The sequence below is a fragment of the Cannabis sativa genome, chromosome 9 (assembly GCF_029168945.1).
Source record: "Cannabis sativa cultivar Pink pepper isolate KNU-18-1 chromosome 9, ASM2916894v1, whole genome shotgun sequence".
In the NCBI taxonomy this organism is placed as follows: domain Eukaryota; kingdom Viridiplantae; phylum Streptophyta; class Magnoliopsida; order Rosales; family Cannabaceae; genus Cannabis; species Cannabis sativa.
The window spans coordinates 4,941,811-4,960,674 of NC_083609.1; the positions used below are offsets into that span (position 1 = coordinate 4,941,811).

At 29.6% G+C, this 18,864-nt stretch overlaps 5 protein-coding genes and 1 non-coding gene across 6 annotated transcripts; 4 read left to right on the forward strand and 2 right to left on the reverse strand.

The window, feature by feature from the left end:
• The first annotated feature begins 32 nt into the window (after positions 1 to 32).
• Positions 33 to 2,066, forward strand: LOC115723133 (DELLA protein RGL1-like). The gene has a single exon (XM_061104432.1). It carries the CDS (start codon positions 479 to 481, stop codon positions 1,970 to 1,972), a length of 1,494 nt encoding a protein of 497 aa, XP_060960415.1. The 5' UTR covers positions 33 to 478; the 3' UTR covers positions 1,973 to 2,066.
• Positions 2,067 to 2,581: 515 nt separating this feature from the next.
• LOC115722004 (DELLA protein RGL1-like) lies at positions 2,582 to 4,402 on the forward strand. Its single transcript, XM_030651120.2, has one exon. The coding sequence runs from the start codon at positions 2,582 to 2,584 to the stop codon at positions 4,310 to 4,312; it is 1,731 nt and encodes a 576-aa protein (XP_030506980.2). The 3' UTR covers positions 4,313 to 4,402.
• A 21-nt stretch (positions 4,403 to 4,423) lies between these two features.
• LOC115722005 (nicotianamine synthase) lies at positions 4,424 to 5,719 on the reverse strand. Its single transcript, XM_030651121.2, has one exon. The coding sequence runs from the start codon at positions 5,564 to 5,566 to the stop codon at positions 4,631 to 4,633; it is 936 nt and encodes a 311-aa protein (XP_030506981.1). The 5' UTR covers positions 5,567 to 5,719; the 3' UTR covers positions 4,424 to 4,630.
• Positions 5,720 to 9,572: 3,853 nt separating this feature from the next.
• On the forward strand, positions 9,573 to 11,388 carry LOC115721934 (probable bifunctional TENA-E protein). Its single transcript, XM_030651039.2, has 3 exons — positions 9,573 to 9,801; positions 9,935 to 10,155; positions 10,712 to 11,388. Exons 1-3 carry the CDS (start codon positions 9,646 to 9,648, stop codon positions 11,025 to 11,027), a joined length of 693 nt encoding a protein of 230 aa, XP_030506899.2. The 5' UTR covers positions 9,573 to 9,645; the 3' UTR covers positions 11,028 to 11,388.
• A 2,599-nt stretch (positions 11,389 to 13,987) lies between these two features.
• TRNAH-GUG (transfer RNA histidin (anticodon GUG)) lies at positions 13,988 to 14,059 on the forward strand. Its single transcript has one exon. It is a non-coding gene; the product is annotated as a tRNA-His (tRNA).
• A 2,445-nt stretch (positions 14,060 to 16,504) lies between these two features.
• Positions 16,505 to 18,240, reverse strand: LOC115722784 (glucan endo-1,3-beta-glucosidase, basic vacuolar isoform-like). The gene is made up of 2 exons (XM_030652099.2): positions 18,037 to 18,240; positions 16,505 to 17,613 (listed from the first exon to the last, which is right to left on the reverse strand). The coding sequence occupies exons 1-2, from the start codon at positions 18,122 to 18,124 to the stop codon at positions 16,583 to 16,585; spliced, it is 1,119 nt and encodes a 372-aa protein (XP_030507959.2). The 5' UTR covers positions 18,125 to 18,240; the 3' UTR covers positions 16,505 to 16,582.
• Positions 18,241 to 18,864: the final 624 nt, after the last annotated feature.

Below are 18,864 nucleotides of genomic sequence, written 5' to 3' on the forward strand. Positions count from 1 at the left end.
ATGTAGAATAATGACACACCTTGGCCTGTTGTTAGAAACTAAAAAGTTTGCTCTCACCTAAAGAGTAGTTTGTTTTTGTTTTTAAGGTGTACAAAGCCGAACACTGTAAAAGGTGTAGTGAGTGAGTAGGACACTGCAAAGTACAAAAAATGTGGTGATAGTAACTAAGACTAAGTGACAAAGCTGTTGAATGTACCTAAAATACTGTTATGGAATGTAATATTATAATCAAACTATTGGTCACCTTCATGGTAAAAAACCAAGGATTATAATTGGTTATAACAGCATAAATGTGCATCAGATGAGAAATCATCTTGAATTACTTTCTGACCAAGTCAATAAGGTAAGGAATTTTCCTATGTGCTTTTCATTTCTTTATTCTTATATAGTTTAAGAAGTTAGCTTTGGTGTTGATTTTCAATTCACTCAAACATCATTTGATAAAACTATTTTCAAACAGATTGCTGTCACTATAGACATGTTTGGAGGAGATAGCAGGATTACTGAAATCCCAGATGTGGATTCAGATGTTGAATCCAAGAAGGAGAAAGAGTGTCCGATTTCATTAGCAGCTTTTGAGATCCTAAGGAAGTATAGCAGTGGAGTAAAGAAGATGAAGCGAGATAGTGTTATGGAAGAACCGAGTTGTGATACAACAAGCAATGAAGGGATGAAATTGTCAACAGATGACATTTTGAGAATTGCTGGAACAAGATTCATTCAATGTTTCGATTCTCATCATGCTGCTGATCAAGCTCCTTTCATGATGCTCAGACACCCTTTTGAATCATCCTTCTATGGCCTTTCCATTGAAGATACTAAAGATGTTGAGCTTGTGGAGTTTCTTCTTTCATCTGCTCAGAAAGTAGAATGTCAACAGTTCGAACGAGGGAGCAAATTGCTTAGCCATTGTGAGCTGTTATGTTCTGCAACAGGAAATCCAGTTCAAAGAGTGGTTTACTATTTCTGTCAAGCTCTTAGAGAAAGGATTGATAGAGAAACCGGACGACACATAGTGTTGAGTTTGCAGTCAATTCAGCAGACATTTCAGCAGTTTAATCTGGATGAAGCGATGGTGACTATAACCGCCACTTACCATGCAATTCACCAGGACATTCCATTTTGTCAGCTTTCTATCTTTGCAGGAATTCAAGCCATTATCGAGAATGTCAAGGAAGCGAAGAAGATTCACATAATCGACCTTGGAATAAGGAGCGGTTCACAATGGACTATCCTGATGCAAGCTCTTGCTTCATCTTGTCATGAATCTCAACTTGAGCTTCTCAAGATTACTGCTATTGGAACTACTTCAAAACCTGCAATTGAGGAAACAGGAGAGAGATTGTTGAGTTTTGCCAAGACCATTAATATACCTTTGTCTTTTAAGATAGTGATGGTATCAGACATGTCAGATCTTAAACAAGACCTTTTCGAGCTAGATTCTGATGAGGCAGTAGCTGTTTACTCTTCACATGTACTTAGGAGCTTGCTTCCAGAGCCTGATAAAATGGAATCTTTAATGAAAGTGGTAAGGAACTTAGATCCATGTGTGATGGTTGTAACCGAAATGGAAGCAAACCACAACTCGCCTTTTTTTGTTAACCGTTTCATTGAAGCCCTTTTCTTCTATGGCACACTATTTGATTGCATTGACTTTTTCATGGAAAGAACTGAGCCAAATCGGATGGTGATTGAAGCAACTTATTGTTGTCAGGCAATCAGAAACATTGTGGCTGCAGAAGGAGAAGAGAGAAAGATAAGAAATGTTAAGATTGATGTGTGGAGAGCTTTCTTTGGGAGGTTTGGAATGGAAGAGCTTGAATTGAGTTCATCATCTATATACCAAGCTAATCTCATTGTTGACAGATTCTCATGTAGGACTTACTGTACTCTTGAGATGAATGGAAAATGCCTTGTGTTGTGTTGGAAGGGTACACCAGTTCTATCTCTTTCTGTTTGGAGATTCCATTGATATTGTAACAATATGAACTTGTTCAAAAAGTTATAAGAGCATTCAAAGTTGACATATTACCTTACCAACATATATTTTATCTTTGATTATCTGATTCAAGTTACAATAATAGTAATTATCACCTAGAATAGATAAGATGAGAGAGTTGGTAAAAGTCAAAAAACACAAACAAACCATTACAAGACAAAAAGCTTATTCATATATTTTATATATGTATATATAAATCATATTGTCTATCCCATTGTCCTTGTTACTTATTGAACAAGAACTTTTGTCTTCAATTATGGAACTAAACATTCTTTGAAGATATCGTTTAATAAGTTACAATAAAATCATTTCAACTTAAGGCATTGCATTATTATTATATGATATTCTAGTATAAACTATTGGTTACACTCATATAATAAAAAACTATGCTTGTATTGTATTGTTTGTATCAACATCCCAATCAAAATTATTGCACTTGAGGCAATATTTTAAAGACTTGGCTAAATTTGTACATTTTCTTGTAATTGCCTAATTGGATGTATATTTAAGACATGTACATATAATTATACATCTTTAACAAAATCAAGTTCTTGTTTTTTAAGATAAAAAGTGTGAGAGAGTATGGAAGAACTCAATAATAATAAGTACCAAGTTGATTTTTATGAAGGAGAAACTTGGGAAGACAGAGATAATGAAAATTACCTTTCTTCTTCTGATTTCAGATATGTTCAAGATGATCATTTTTTAGATGAAGGAATTCTTTTCTCCAAGAATCAACATAAGGAACTGCAGGAAGAACAAATTTCAGATTATGAGTTACTTAATGATACTGGAGTAACTGTAGATTCGCCTTCGCTTGAGACATGTTTGGAGGAGATTGCAAGGTTTAATGAAATCCCAACTTTGGTTTCAAATGTTGAATCCAAGAAGGAGAAAGATTATCCAATTTCATTAGCTTCTTTTGAGATATTAAGGAACTATAGTAGTGGAGTAAAGAAGATGAATGGAGAAAGAGTTATGGAGGAACCGAGTTATGATAAAACAAGCAATGAAGAGAAGAAATTGTCAACAGATGACATTTTGAGGATTGGTGGAACAAGATTTATTCAGTGTTTCAATTCTCAACAGGCTGCTGCTGATCATGTTCCTTCTATGATGCTCAACCACCCTTTTGAATCTTCTTTCTATGGCCTTTCCATTGAAGAAATTAGAGATGTAGAGCTTGTTGAGTTGCTCCTTTCTTGTGCTGAGAGAGTAGAATCTCAGCAGTTCGAATGGGGAAGCAAACTACTCAACCAGTGTGAGATGTTATGTTCTGTTTCAGGAAATCCAATTGAAAGAGTAGTTTACTATTTCTGTAGAGCTCTCAGAGCAAGGATTGACAAAGAAACCGAACGCCACATGGTGTTGAGTTTGCAGACATTTCAGCAGTTTAATCCAGATAAAGCGATGATGAGCTTAAATGCGACACACCATGCTATGCATGAAGAGATTCCATTCTCTCAGCTGTGTATTTTTGCAGGAATTCAAGCCATTATTGAGAATGTCATTGAAGCAAAGAAGATTCACATAATTGATCTTGGAATAAGGAGTGGTTCACAATGGACTGTCCTAATGCAAGCTCTTGCTTCTTCTAATCATGAATCTCCTCCACTTGAGCTTCTAAGGATCACTTCTATAGGGACTACTTCGAAAGATCTCATCGAGGAAACAGGTGAAAGGTTGTTGAGTTTTGCCAAGACCATTAACATACCTTTGTCTTTCAAGATAGTTATGGTATCAGATATGTCTCATCTAAAAGAAGACCTTTTCGAGTTAGAGTCTGATGAAACAGTAGCTGTCTACTCTTCATATTTACTTAGGAGCTTTCTTTCAGAGCCAGATCAACTGGAGTCTTTAGTCAAAGTAGTAAGGAACTTAAATCCATGTGTGATGGTTGTTACTGAGATTGAAGCAAACCACAACTCACCAGTTTTTGTGAACCGTTTCATTGAAGCTCTTTTCTTTTATGGGGCCTATTTCGATTGCCTTGAGAATTTCATGAAAAGAGAAGATGAAAATAGGATGGTTTGTGAGTCATTATACTTTGGAACAGGAATAAAAAACATGGTGGCATCTGAGGGAAAACAAAGGAAGATCAGACATGTCACAATTGATGTATGGAAGGCGTTTTTTACTCGGTATGGATTCAAAGATGTTGAACTCAGCTCTTCATCATTATACCAAGCCAAGCTCATACTCAAAAAGTTTTCTTGTGAAAATTCTTGCACTCTTGATGTGAATGGAAAATGCTTAATTGTAAGATGGAAGGGTACACCAATTCTATCTCTTTCTGTTTGGAAAATCATCTAATTTTAGTACTATTTATCTTAAAAGATTCTGTTATGTTTCTAAAATTTCTGAATGTAATTTGCTAGTCTAGTGGTGATTATAGTAAGCTGAAAATTAGTAATAAGAAAAATAACTACAAATGATAAAATATTCATAACTTTAAACATGCTCATAATATATGGTAACAAGGAACTACATCCTCTTGAGTATTGAAACTCAACACAAGAAAAGGAAAGAAAAGAAAAAGTACTATGAGTTGCCCAAGAGAGTGGCTCAATTATTATGCTTTAAATATAAGGTTTGACATTAGGCCTTCTTAAACTAGCCAATGGATTAGTATCACTTCTCATCAATGGTAAGTTCTTCAATCAAATTTCCATGGTTTAGAGTATTCAAACCATGAATCTCATAGCATTTGCTAGAGCAAAGCCCTTGATTCAGTGAGATTAAAGGCATGGATTTTTTACGAGCAACAATAATCGAATTGATAACATCATCTGTGGGATGAAAAACTGAGAGAACTTCAAATTCTTGAAGATCACAAGGATCAATGACAGGATACAGGAACACTCTAGCTCCATGTGCACTCCTTAGAAGGAGAATAGCTCCCGGTGCCATGTTCTTAGCTAAATGATCGATAACTCGAGTTTTTTCCTCCTTGTTCATTCCCACTAGAGCTGCCAAGAAAACTACTTGATATTCCTTTAACACATCTGAGACATTCATGATATCTGATGTGTGGAAGAACATTCTTTTGGACAAGTCAGAATCTGATGAGACCAAGTCACAAGCTTGGGAATTTGCCATTGAGTCAATGTCATAGTTATGAAATGTTGTTGTTTTCATGTGATATGAAGCTAAGACAATAGAGGTAAGAGGAAGGGGACCAGATCCCACAAAGGCCACTTTGTTAGGGAGTTGAGAACAGTTTTGGCTTAGCATAGTGAACTCTAATTGGCTGAGTTTAAGGTAATTGGAATAGTAAGGAAAAAGACTAATATGCTTAAGTGGATTCTCATATGATCCTATAAGACTAGAATAATGACTCTCTAGAAGTCCCTCAGCTTTCCCACAAAGGGTAATTAGTTTAGACCTCATTTCCTTTACCCTATTGGAAAATTTGGTAACATCAATGGGACAAGTGGGAATACATGATAGAACAAGTTGAGTGAAGAGAAAATTCACTTGGTTAGATGGGTTGAGACTTTCTAATTTTGAAATCTTTTCATAGATTTCACTCACTTTTACCACTAAAGACTCTTGTTCATATTCCATGACCAAAAAATATTGCTTAAAGAGAACACACACCTCTAAGACACTTCACTTCTATATGAAACAACCCCATGTGGGCAATTTATACTTGCTCTTAAAATGACCCTTTGGCCTTAAAAACAGGTAAGATAAAAACACAGCTTATTACATTATCTTAATAGGACAAGAAAAGAGTTGATCTTTTTGGTTCAAGTTGCAGTTATATATTAGTTATAAAAAAAAGAAGAAAGTTAATAGCAAAATTATGAGTGGTGACAAAGCAAGGCAACCAATTATGAAGTTCTTAGTCAGTAGGCACTTGAGTCAAATCAAGAACACTATAAAAGAAAAACAGTGTCTGTTTCTAACACAAATTATAATGAAACAGAAAGCACTGAAAAGGGTCATATGGGTGTGTGAAACTTATGAGCTTATAATGTCGACATTTATGAACTCATAATAGAAACTAACAAGTACTCTTATAACTTTTACTAAAAAATGTACTATCCATGCAACATTCTTATTCTTTTTTCCATTATTATAATCTTACTTGTTACAAAATCAGACCCCAAAGTTTTATATACATGTAAAACTTTTCTTCTTCTGCTTCAATTGGTTTTTTTCACAAGTCTTTTGTTGATTTGCTCTTTTGTTTCCATTTGCTATAAGAGCAAGTGAATATATGTGCACATTTTGTGTGAACATATACCATTACTCTTTGCTATAATTATATTGACAAGTGAATCCACTACAGTTTTAAAGATTAAAGCATAAGCATAATGGGATAACAAGTGCTGATATAATATAAATAATACAACATGTTTTTTTTGAAGAACCTTTTGATAGTGTAGACATGACAAGTGGTCATAAATTTTGTTGCCCATTCTTTCAAATTTGAGGTTTAAAGTTCTATTGTGTGCTCCTTAACCACCTATTATTTATGTTAGTGTCCTTAGCAATAGGCAGAAGCCTAGAGTAGTAATCAAAATAACAATAGAAATTTACATCCATCATGGTTTTTCTTTTTCTTCACCATTGACATAAAAGTAAAATTGATTGATGTCACTCTAGGTTAAATTATGTCCAATAATGCTAATGGGAATGGTGTTGGATACTAGGGCGGTTCTATTTGGATTATTTCAAACTACTTTAGCCTTTTGAATTAAATAAAGGATAAATAGTATTTTCACTTTCTAAACTATGATACTTATAGGGTTTTGTCTCTTGAATTATTTTTTTAAATAAAAAAATTATAGAAATAATTACAAATTTGTTCCTTCGGTTGCATTTCGTTCATTTTGCCAAATAATTTTATGTTGTAAGACTAATCCATGGCTAATTTAATGTGATTTGAGAGTTCAGAAGAAAAATTATTGCATAGATAATATTTCTAATTTAAAAATTTGGGATTGTATCTGTAATTTTAGAATTAATGTTCGAATGATTAAGTTTATTATACTTGGTTCCAACTAGCTTAAGTTAGTTAAATATGACATCTGTTGAGATTTTATGCCCTAAATAAAATTCATTTCAATATAATCAGATTTACTAATTAATAAAAGATCAGAAATCATTTTATGTTGCATAGTTCACATGATTTTTTTTTTATGATTATAAGTTTAATGTATAAATTTTATTAAATCCAGAATATATAGTTATTCATGATTATAGTGTTGTCAACACAGTGGAATATAATCATAATTTTATGTTTCAAAGTTTAAGTCTCATGATTTGTCAGTACACTGACATGATAATCAACGATAAAGTTTACTTACACATTGGATAAGTATTATGTCATTTTCACGGTATTGGCAAAGTATGCTAATATCGAATGTATGGAGTATACATCGGACTAGACCGATAATGACATTGAATAAGATATCATAAACTTATTGTTATATCTTTTGAAGTCAAAATCACTTAGTTGATCTTAGGTCAATAGATCTTAATATTGAGATGGTTAGGTTCTGGCTTAAATGTATTATTTGTGTTCTTTAACTTGTTCATTAATGCTGAGCAATTGGATTGACTCACTACTTACATCTTGGGAATATGATAGTATAATTGAGTGAGAGCGCTAATCATAGATATGAAATCTATAGCTTCTATAACTTCTAGAAGTGAAACGATGATTTCTTTCGAACTTGACTTAACGCGATAAATGATTGAGATCTCATTTCAGTAATTATATTAGTTTACTGAAATATCATTTACAATGGGCTAAGTGTTTTAAGGATAAAATACATTGAAGAGTAGAACAGTAAATTTGTCCTTACTCGATGTAAATCATCTATAGATGATCTTTGACTATTTGAATTGAAATAATGGGTAATTCAAATCGCATTTATTTTTTTGGTAATAGAACGTTCTTTGTAATTAAGAGTTCAATTCTAAATTTATAGTGGAGTCAAGAGAAATTAATAAGTTAGAAAATTTACTTGGTAAATTTCAGATCTACTTTTTGGAAGATTGATTACACAGGGTCATGGTCCCCACACTAACTGGGATAATATTATTTTTTTAGTCTCAATTAATTGGTTTAATTAATCAATTAGAATTTGAAATAAGACTACGTCTTGTTTGTGAATTTTCACCAGGAAAGGGCTTAATTAAGAAGAAAAAAAGAATTCAACGTTTATTTATTAATTAAGAGACTTTGTAAGGTCTAATTAATAAATATACTAAAATAGTAATTTTATTTGATAATTATTTATAATTATTAAATAGATAAAATCAGTATTTAAATAACTAAAGCAGAAAAAAGATATTACTCAAGAAAGATAAGTTTGTGTCATTAAGGAAACAAAATAATGGCAAAATTCTAATTCATGGGCTTCACTAAGAGATTCGACCATGAGATGAATTATAAGCCCTGGGATCTTTCTAATCAGTCCATTAAGCTTTAATCCTAAAATTATTAAGTTTACTTAAAAAGTCTACATTATTCCTAAAATTGATAAAAAAAATATTAAATTAATAAAAAAAATAATTAAGTTCACTTAAAAAGTCTACATTGTTCCTATAAAAAAAAAGTTATTTTCAAAATTTAATTTATTATGAACACATATCTTAAGAAAATTATCAAACAAAAATTATTGAAATCCAATAAATAATTTAAACAAACTAAATTTTTGTGAAAAAAATAAACTTATTTATTTTTACAAACTCATATCTTAAAAAAATAATTAGAAATTTAATAAAAATACAAAATTATTTTTATATAAAAAAATTAAACTAAACAAATATTATGTTCACTTAAGCAAATTTAAATTTTAAGAGAAAAAATAGACTTAAATTTGTTCCGTAAAATTTAATTTTAATATACTTTTTATATTTAATTGGATATTTTTTTAAGAAAAAAATATTTAGTTTTTTTAAATCACTTAATTACTGTTAAAATTTTGATCTCAATTTTAAATTTCTTAATCATTTAAAATATATATTTTATTAAAGATTTAAATTAACCTTTTAAGATGTATCAAAAGAAAAAAATAAATGTCGAATTTTTTTTATTTTTATTTTATGTATGTACGATTTGATAGTTATTAAAAATATAAAAAGTGAAATTGTTAAGTTACAAAAATACGTCAATATTTAAATAGAATAATGAAACAGAACTTAATAGAATAATTAAATTTAATAAAAATTTAAAGAAAATTTATAACTAACTATATATTTTAAGGGGTAAAATTAGATATCGTCGAAATAAAAGCAAAATTCTTAATAATTCTTAAAAAAAAAAAAAAGAAAGTATGGATTCCGTAATATTTTTGTAAATTTTAAATATTTATGAAAAAACACCTATTGAATGTGTACGTGTCATTACGTGGACACAAAACCTTGTGTGCGTGGAAGTAGGCCTTGGACTCAGTTTGGGGCCCAATCAATCATAACCACCTAAGATTGAGAACGGCCCATTAGTCTTGTGCCATGTATCGCTACGTGTAGTTCTAGAACAGAAAGGAGTCCAATGGGCCTCTTTCTTGAACAATCTACTAACAACAAGTCAACTCAATTGGTCAAACTCAAAAGCAGAACTCTCTCCTCTCTCTATAATCTATATATGATTCATTCGTGAACGTTTAATCTAATTCTGGTGATCAATGGAGAAGAAGGGAAAGACTGGAATGGAAAATGAAGGTGTGATCGACACGTGGCTTAGAAAACACCGTTTGCTATACGTTGGTGCCACTAAACACCCTTTCATTCTCAGCATTAGTGATGGCACCATTGATATCTCCTCTTTCAAAACATGGCTGGTAACTAAAGTTTTCTCCTTTCTCATTTTCCCAACTTGGGTATCTCTCAAATTTTGTTTTTTGAACAAGTATTAGGGTATGGATGTTAAAGATTGAACCTTTTTGGTCTTATTGAGTAAATAAATGCATGCAGGGACAGGATTACATCTTTGTTAGAGCTTTTGTTCCTTTTGTAGCGAGTTTGATTGTGAAAGCTTGGAAGGAGAGTGATGATAGGAGTGATATGGAGGTCATATTGGGTGGTATGGCTGCTTTGAATGATGAACTTGAATGGTTTAAGAAAGAGGCCTTTAAGTGGGGTGTTCAACTCTCTCACCCACTTCTTCCCCACAAACCAAATCAGGAATATTGCAGGTACATGTTCATATCATTTCATACTTTTGTGCCTAATAAGTTTCTTCTAGTCTTATTAATGAGAGAATTATATATTGTTCTGTTGTTTTCCACTGACATTAATAAGTTTCTTCTAGTCTTATTTATTAGGGAGATCCTTTAGTCAAATTAATTAGATTGTGAACAATAGAAACAATTGTTAGAGGGTGAATTTGGAATTAAGGTGGTGTTTGGTCGGAGGTAATAAAATAGAATGGAAACAATCTCAAAGTATTGAAATGTGATTTTAATGGAATTTTAATATTTATGATTGAGATAAAAAAACTTTTTTTGTATGCATTTTAAATTTTATTCAATTTTTATTTTTATATTTTCATTCCTCATAACCAAATACCAGTATGATTTTTTTTTCTTATAGAACACATAAAAACAATGCTCATCATTTATATGATCTTTTAAATTTTAATATATAGAGTTATGATGATTGATGAGTTAAGTTTCTATAAATGTGGGGAAATGCAGTAGCAAAATAGTAAAAAGAAAAGGTTCTCTTTCACTCAACATAAGAATCTTGCAGATTTTTGGAGAGTTTAATGAGCGTGGAGGCCAATTATACAGTGGCAATAACTGCATTTTGGGCCATTGAAGCTGTGTACCAAGAGAGCTTTGCGTTGTGTTTGGGAGATGAGTCAAGAACCCCACCTGAACTGAAAGAGACTTGCCAAAGGTGGGGCAGTGAAGCCTTTGGTAAGTACTGTTCTTCTCTCAAACACATCGCCAACCGGCGTTTGAAACAGGCTTCGGATGATGAGCTCAAGAAAGCTGAAGTAGCACTCTTGACTGTTCTTGAGCATGAAGTTGAATTCTGGAACATGAGCCGTAGTGGTTCTTGAACACAGAAGAGAAGAGAAGAGAAGAGAACACCCCATCTTTTTGATCTTAAACAACAATGGAACTGAACTTAGTTGTGTTAGAGTTGAATTGGTTTGAACAGTATGAGCATCTTATTATGTGTAATGTAATGTAGTAGTGTTGTTTGTTTCTGTTATAGTTAAGCCTCTGTGTCTCTGAATACAGTAACCGATGGAATGTCGTTTTGGTTACCAATTGTGAGTAAAACGACTTGTCGTGTGTATTTTGAACCGTACAGTATTATATATGTCTCCCTGGGCTCGTTTGGTACGCCGTATTAGGTCGTATTGTATTGTATTGTATTATATTGAATTGTATTTTATGCAATATTTTTATGTAAAACTATATATGGTATTAACTTTTATGTACACCTAAATATATAATATTTTAGTATAAATTAAAGTTTAACATAGTTTTATATAAAAATATGATATATAATCCAATTCAATATAATACAATACAATACAATACGACCTAATACGGCGTTCCAAACGAGCCCCCTATGTATAAAAGAACATCTCGAGAGTGAGGGAGTGAAAAAAATAACAGAGTAAGAATAATAAAAATAATTTTCTATTTTAATTTCTCTTTTAATATTTTTAGCTAGAAGAGTCAAGTGAGAAAGAAAAAAAAACAGTAGAATAATGGGTTTTCAACATACATATTGAAGATAAAAACATAACACAAACTAAAGTTTTGTAGAGTACGATGTAGTCTAATACTAATGAATATAAATCTAAATCTCCACAGAAAAAAAAAAAGAAAGAATCTAAATCTAAAAAGGGTAAAATTGAAAAGAAAAAGTGGGCTAAGTAACTAGTAATGAAGTGATCTCAATGATTAGCTTGGATGATTATCGTTGACTCCTTACTAAATCTTTGACTTCTTTGGCCTTCATCTTCAAATACTCTCCAACCTTGGAAGGTAAGCTAGATACACTGTAAAAAAGAATCCAATAGCTAATATAAGTTCATATCAAAAACTAATTAATCACTGCATATACTTACATGTTTCCACAACTTTTTTGTACAATGACTTTATTACAAATAGGAACGAATATAGGATTTAGATTGAGAGAGATCAAAAAGTAAAAAAAATATCCACTCTATTTTACATATTTTAATTTTTATTTTTATAATCTTTAAGATATATCTATTTTTATAAATGATGTTCTAGTTAACTCCTTAAGTTAATATAAATTATGTTCTAGACTTAATAAAGAATGATGGTATGAGCAACCTACTTACAAAAATAAATAAATTTTAATATGAAAGTATCATTTTTTTAGATAAATATGAAAACATTTTTGATTAATGAATAAAAAAATATTTCTCAAATTAAAATAAGCGAGACCCACCCAACTAAAAGTTAAAACCTTTTCTTATATGAACAAAAATCTAATATATTTTTTTAAAAAGTACAATATTATAGACTTTTACCATTATTTACTATAACAAATACAATTATTTACTTAAAAATTACCTAATTTGTTTTTATTTTTTGAAAGACTATATTAAAAAAAGGAGCACTTTTTATTTTTAACATAATTCTACATAGAAATTCCTATTGAAACTAGCAAAGCAACTTAAATTGCAACAAAAAATCGTATAGCAACCCAATAGAAACTACCTTAGAAACTCAAACCGTAAATTTATAAAAAAAATTAAAAGAAAATAATATATGGAGTAATTTATTTTTTTTGTTGAAGATTCTTAATTAGGTATGTTAAAGTAGTTAGTTAAGATTATGAACACATGCACATACCGTATTCTATCGAGATAAGTTCCTTCGATTGATGTCCAATAAATTATATGATTACGTTGATTGAATCTAATCTCAGAATTGCCTAAAAAGCTTACGGATGATATAACTTGCCACTCTAGATTTATATCTTCCCTGAAAACAGTTACCATTACCCCATAATCACAAGCATCCTCGTACGACAAGTCTGCATAAGTACTAGGTTTGATTTCAACAACGTCATAACCTCCTGTTTTTCTTCCAATTTTTACTTCAAGTCTATACTGAGAGCAATCATTGTAACACCTCACCACCTCTCCTATCTTATTCCCAATTAACATGTTCATGGCTTTATTCACAAAATACCAAATAATAATAATTATTATTATGAGACAATACAGAAGAGATGTATATTTTCTTTGCTATACGTACGTATATATATTAATAATCTATATAACCAATATCCTTATCCTAATTGGAAAAGGAATGATACTTTTAATTTGTTAAATTTGAAAAAAAGATAATGATCTTTTAAATGTAGATTACCTGTTATATATTAGATTTTATTTTTTAAAATAAAAACAAATTTAAATATGATATTATTCCATTAAAAAAAAAAAACACCCCATCTTTTTGATCTTCAAGAGCAATGCTACTCAACTTAGTTGAGTAGTTGAATTGGTTATAACTTTTTTTAAAATATATATAAATATGCTTAAATTAGACATATAAATTAATTTCCAATTCCTATAAATTTTAAATTTTCCAATTGAATCTTATCAATTAGATTAAATTAAATATTTTATGAACACAACATGTAAAACTTTAAAATTTATAGTTTACAAAATATTTAGTTCAGTTTTTTTCTACAATTCTACTACAGTTATTTTTTCTTTTTACTAAACAGTTATAACAATTTTTTTTCATGGCACAATTGTGCCAAACTGAGCATAAAGATCCTCAGCTATGGAAAAGAGAAGCACATGATCTATGACAATTCTTGAAAATTAATTTTAAAATAAAATATTGTATCTAATTTTATAATTTAAAATGTAAAAATCCACGTAAAATATAAATTTCTTTAATTGTATTTTCTTCATGTGAATTGGAATATAATATTTTTGTTACCTAGAGCAATATTAATATGGAATATGTCTACGTTTTTTATCTTATAATAAACAATCATAAACATATCACCAAAGTGGCTGTAGTTTAGTGGTAAGAATTCCACGTTGTGGCCGTGGAGACCTGGGCTCGAATCCCAGCAGCCACAATTCTCTTGTACTTTTCTTTTTTCATTTTATTTTAACTATCTAATATATTTTTTTCCACCCAAATTATTATTGAGATTATTTACTGAAAATACAGTTTTTTTTTTATGTTGTATTAACATAACTATTAAATTAAAATACCAATACTTAATTATACAAATAATAATAATAAATATTACTCTATTGCCTTTTAACATTTTTTTTTTTATATATGTAAGCATTTTATGATTGAAGAATACAATAAACATTAGTAATTAGAAAGATGACACTACTATTGGCCTCAAACTTTCTTCTTATTATTGAATAGAAAGCACTCTAATTACAAGGAATGAACTTGAAGAAAGCCTTATTATAATATATATATATTTATATACAAGTATATATATACTAGCAAAAATTACGTGCGAGGCACGTATACTAAATTTTATGTTAGTTTTTTTCTATGTTATTTGAAAGTGATACAATTAAAAATTAAAGAAAAAATATTATTAGTTATTAGGTGAGATTATTATTATTATGTGTATTTAAATATTATAGTTTATAATGTTGTCAATTAAAAGTGAATACCGAATGTAATATATTAGTGTTTAAGAAAGCTTGATGATTTAAATATGTTCTTAAGTTAATCCAAAAATAAATTAAAAGGTGATGTTCTAATACTTAAAGAAACATTACTTAAATGGGTGTAAGATAAAAAATAAAATAAAAATCAATCTCTAAATTGTTGATAATTGAAGATAGCATTTGTCTAAAAATTGTAGATAAGAAAACTAATGATAGTCATTGGTGGATTTCAATCTTCATGTGCTTCGATAGAGACAATAGTGTAATTTTTGTATTTTGCACTTTTTATTCTAGCTGGGTCCGCATATATGTGGATTGTCTATTTTTTTCGTTGATAAATTGAATATAGGAGTGTCGACAAAAAATGAAAACCATGTTTAATAAAAAGTGATAGTATTTAATAACAAAATACTATTAAATTATTTGAATTTAAATTATTTTAAAATATTATATTTTATTAAAATAAAACTCTATCCGATTAAAATTTCATATTTATCTTTATTCAAAAAGAAAAAAAAATGATAAAAAAAAGAAAAAAAAAATAAAAAGCTTCTATTATTATCTCTACTGCATTTCTAGATGTGAATAATGGTCTCTTCTTTCTTTTATATTCTTCTTTATTTTTTGTATATTGTGTTTGCAGCATACATGTAAATTATTACGTAACTTTAAAAAACTTTGCTCCTGTAAACTAATGCATATAGGATTTATTATGTAACTCAATCGTAGATGTACAACAGCAAAAACCCAATTGTATGTTTTTTGGATTTAATAGGATTTATTTTATTATATAGAATAGAAATACATATATAAAGGAATTATTAAAATATTTCGTAATAAAAATGGAATACTACAAAAAGCAATTCAAACTTGAATTTTTTCCTTACATAAACAAGGGCAAGGATTTATTTGTAGTTTTTCAATGTGTTCTCAATTAAAACTATGACATATCTGATTTGTGCAGTAGTCTTTAAGTTTAACGTCGTGTGTTACCCACCCAATTTATGTATATTAGTGATTTGTTGAAATAAACTAATATATTATGGGTTTTCCCTTAATTATATTTGTGAAGGCAGTCCTAGACAGTACGCTTTCTCTATTGTAAGCACTTCGACTTGTGTGCCTAAAAGGCTCTGCTTTTCTTTCTCGATTGTTTTAGAAAAATTTTGTGCGTAGTAAGAGGTTGTAACAATGGTGGCTTTTAACCCTGATTTAATTGAGGGCAGAGGTGATTCAAGTGACGTTTTCTTTTTAAATGTGTGTGATTGTAGAATATTTAATATCAGTTCAAATATTAGTAGAATTTGTTTTATTATTATTTTATTATATATAAATAATATTTTATTATTTTATTGGTGCCGTTTGGTAACACTTTTGTTTTTTAATTTTTTAATCACAAAATGAAAGTAAAATTTTTGTTTTTAAAAAATTTATTTTTTAAAAACAAAAATGCGTTCTATAACCACTTTTGTTTTTCATTTTTAAAAATAGAAAACAAAAGTGTGTTCTGTAAAGTTCATTTTTATTTTTATTTTTTGATTTTATTTAAGTCGGGTCTAGGTCCGGGGTCGGATTCGGGTTCAAGTCAAAAGTCGGGTTTAGCGCCAGGGCCGTAGGGAGGGGATTTGGGTCCGGGTCTGGTCGTAATCTAAAAGATTGATTAAGAAAAAAAACTGTTTAAAAAAATATTGAAAGTGATTTTTTTTGTTTTTAAAATTTTGATTTCTAATTATAAAATTGAAAAGTAAAAACAGTTTTATAGAACATGTTTTTTAAAAATATTTTCACTTTTTTACTTTTAAAAACAAAAAACTAATTAAAAAAGTGTTACCAAACGCTACCATTATATATAAATAATATTTTATTATTTTATTAAATAAAAATTAAAATTTACCCATAAATTTTTCAAAAACCAAGAATTTCAGTTATATAGACACACTTTATATAGAATAGATATATGCTTACATATCAGTTGCTAGAGGGATTGAAGTAGAATTGAATTCATCATCTAAAACACTATCCCAAATTCTTCTTCCACCAAAATTGAGATTGTATTTTGACCTCTTATCAGGAAAAAACAAGCCAAAATTCTTCTCCAATTCAGGCTCCTTAAGATTCTCATTAAACATAGCAAACAAGTAAGTCTCAATAGGTCTATTAGGCCTCTTAGGAGTACCTCCCTTAACATGTCTTATAAGATTAGAAAGGTAAGTCTTTGCATTGTCGAAACTAGTCCCGAATGCACCGGCGGATGGCCAACCACTCTCGGACACAACCACATCTAGAGAACCTCCCCAAGCCCCTTCAAGAGCAGAGTAAAAAGAATCCAACATAGCATCAAACAAGTTTTGGTAACCAAGTCCTTTGTCCCATATAACAACAGATGGTGAAGTGAATAAAGCATAAGAAAGAGAAATATCTCTTGGGTTTCCAGAGTATGCAAAATAAGGATAGATATTAGCAAGTATAGGTGTTTTTGCCCAAACTAAATGCCCAATAATTGGGTCAATATATGATCTAACATCACTTCTAAAAGCCCCTGCTGATGGTGGAAATGAGTTTCCTATCAAAGTCATATCAATGGCTGTGGATACTTTGATTTGGTTTTCAAGACCAGCTGATCTAATTGCATTGAATATGTTAACTAGAGCTGGCAGAACATATTGTGAGAATCTAACTGTGTCTCCATTCACTGGATTCACTTCATTCCCAACTGCAATGTACCTAAATCTTACATTTGGCCAAAAATTGAGCACATTTCTTTGTACCCATGAGGCTGCATTTGAAGGGTTTGCTAGGCTTTGAAGATCTGAGTTTGGAACACCGAGCATAAGCTCGATGTTTGAGCCTCTGAGCGCATTTAATGCAGCCTGGTTCGGATCATAGATTCTCATTCTTCCAATGTTGTTTGATCTGTAAAGAGCTACAACTTCTGATGCCTGCGGTAGATTGTTGCCTAACATTCCATAACAAACGCCTATTGATTGTGCGTCTGTATGTTACATACAATAATGTGTAATTAATTTCAATCGCGTAATTTAAATAAATTAATTTTAAAATAAATATACATACTCAGTTGTCTTTAGGATTCTTAATTAATTTCTATAATCCAATTTATAATGATATTTTGAGTTTGTTTTTAATCAAAAACAAAAACAAACAAACAAACAACTTATTTTTATTATTTATTTATTTATTTTGGAAAACATAATGTTTTCCATAATTTGAAGACTCCTAATATAGTTCAAGTCTATTATTTATTATAATATATATATGATTTGATAAAAATTAAAGCTAATTAATCTAGACTTAAACTAGCACACTCTAACATTAGTTTTGGCACATAAATTGTATAATTAAGAATGTAATTAATTGTATTCATATATTATATATGATTAGATTTAGAGAGAGAGACCTGAAAGAAGGGCCAGATTTGAGAGTATGAATCCCAAAAAAGCCAATATAGTGTTAGGCTTGAGAGAAAGAAAGGGTAAGGGAGCCATAGAGAAACAAAATAACTAAACCAAAGCTTTGAATTAATTACATTTCATCACTACTTGAGCTGTTTATATAGAAAAAAATATATATATGAAGATGTATTATAATCAATTAGTCTAATTACACATAATTAATATTTCCCACCAAAAAAAAAAGTAGACTTTGAGTAAAATATATGTATATATAATGTCAATTTATGCTTATCATTTTCAATTGTTTATTTTTAATATGCAGAAAATGCAAAGATTAATTAGTCCAATCACTTGTGATATGATTCAAGGAAAACATTACTAGTTATCTTAACAAATATTCAATTTATCCTTATCTCTTTGCTCTTCTATATATCTTATATATGATATTTAATTTCTACATATTATTAATATAGAATTTTTTAATACGTTCAAATTTATTGTATTTTATTTATAATTTTCGAGCCATAAAAATTAAATAGAGAAAATATATTGGGAAAATATGTTAAGAAAAAAAAGATATAATTAATATATCTACTTTGGTATGAATTAATATGCATTAATTAATCATATTATTTAATTCTATACTTGCACACAAAAAATTCCTTAGAATATATCTACACACGCTAACTTCAAAGCAATGGCACGTACGTAGTTATATTGTTATTTTTATTTCCATTGTCAAAATAAAATAATAACATTAATGAATTTTAATAACACAAAAGCCATCGAACTGAATTAAACAAATCAACGTGTATTTTTTTTCAAAAAAAAAA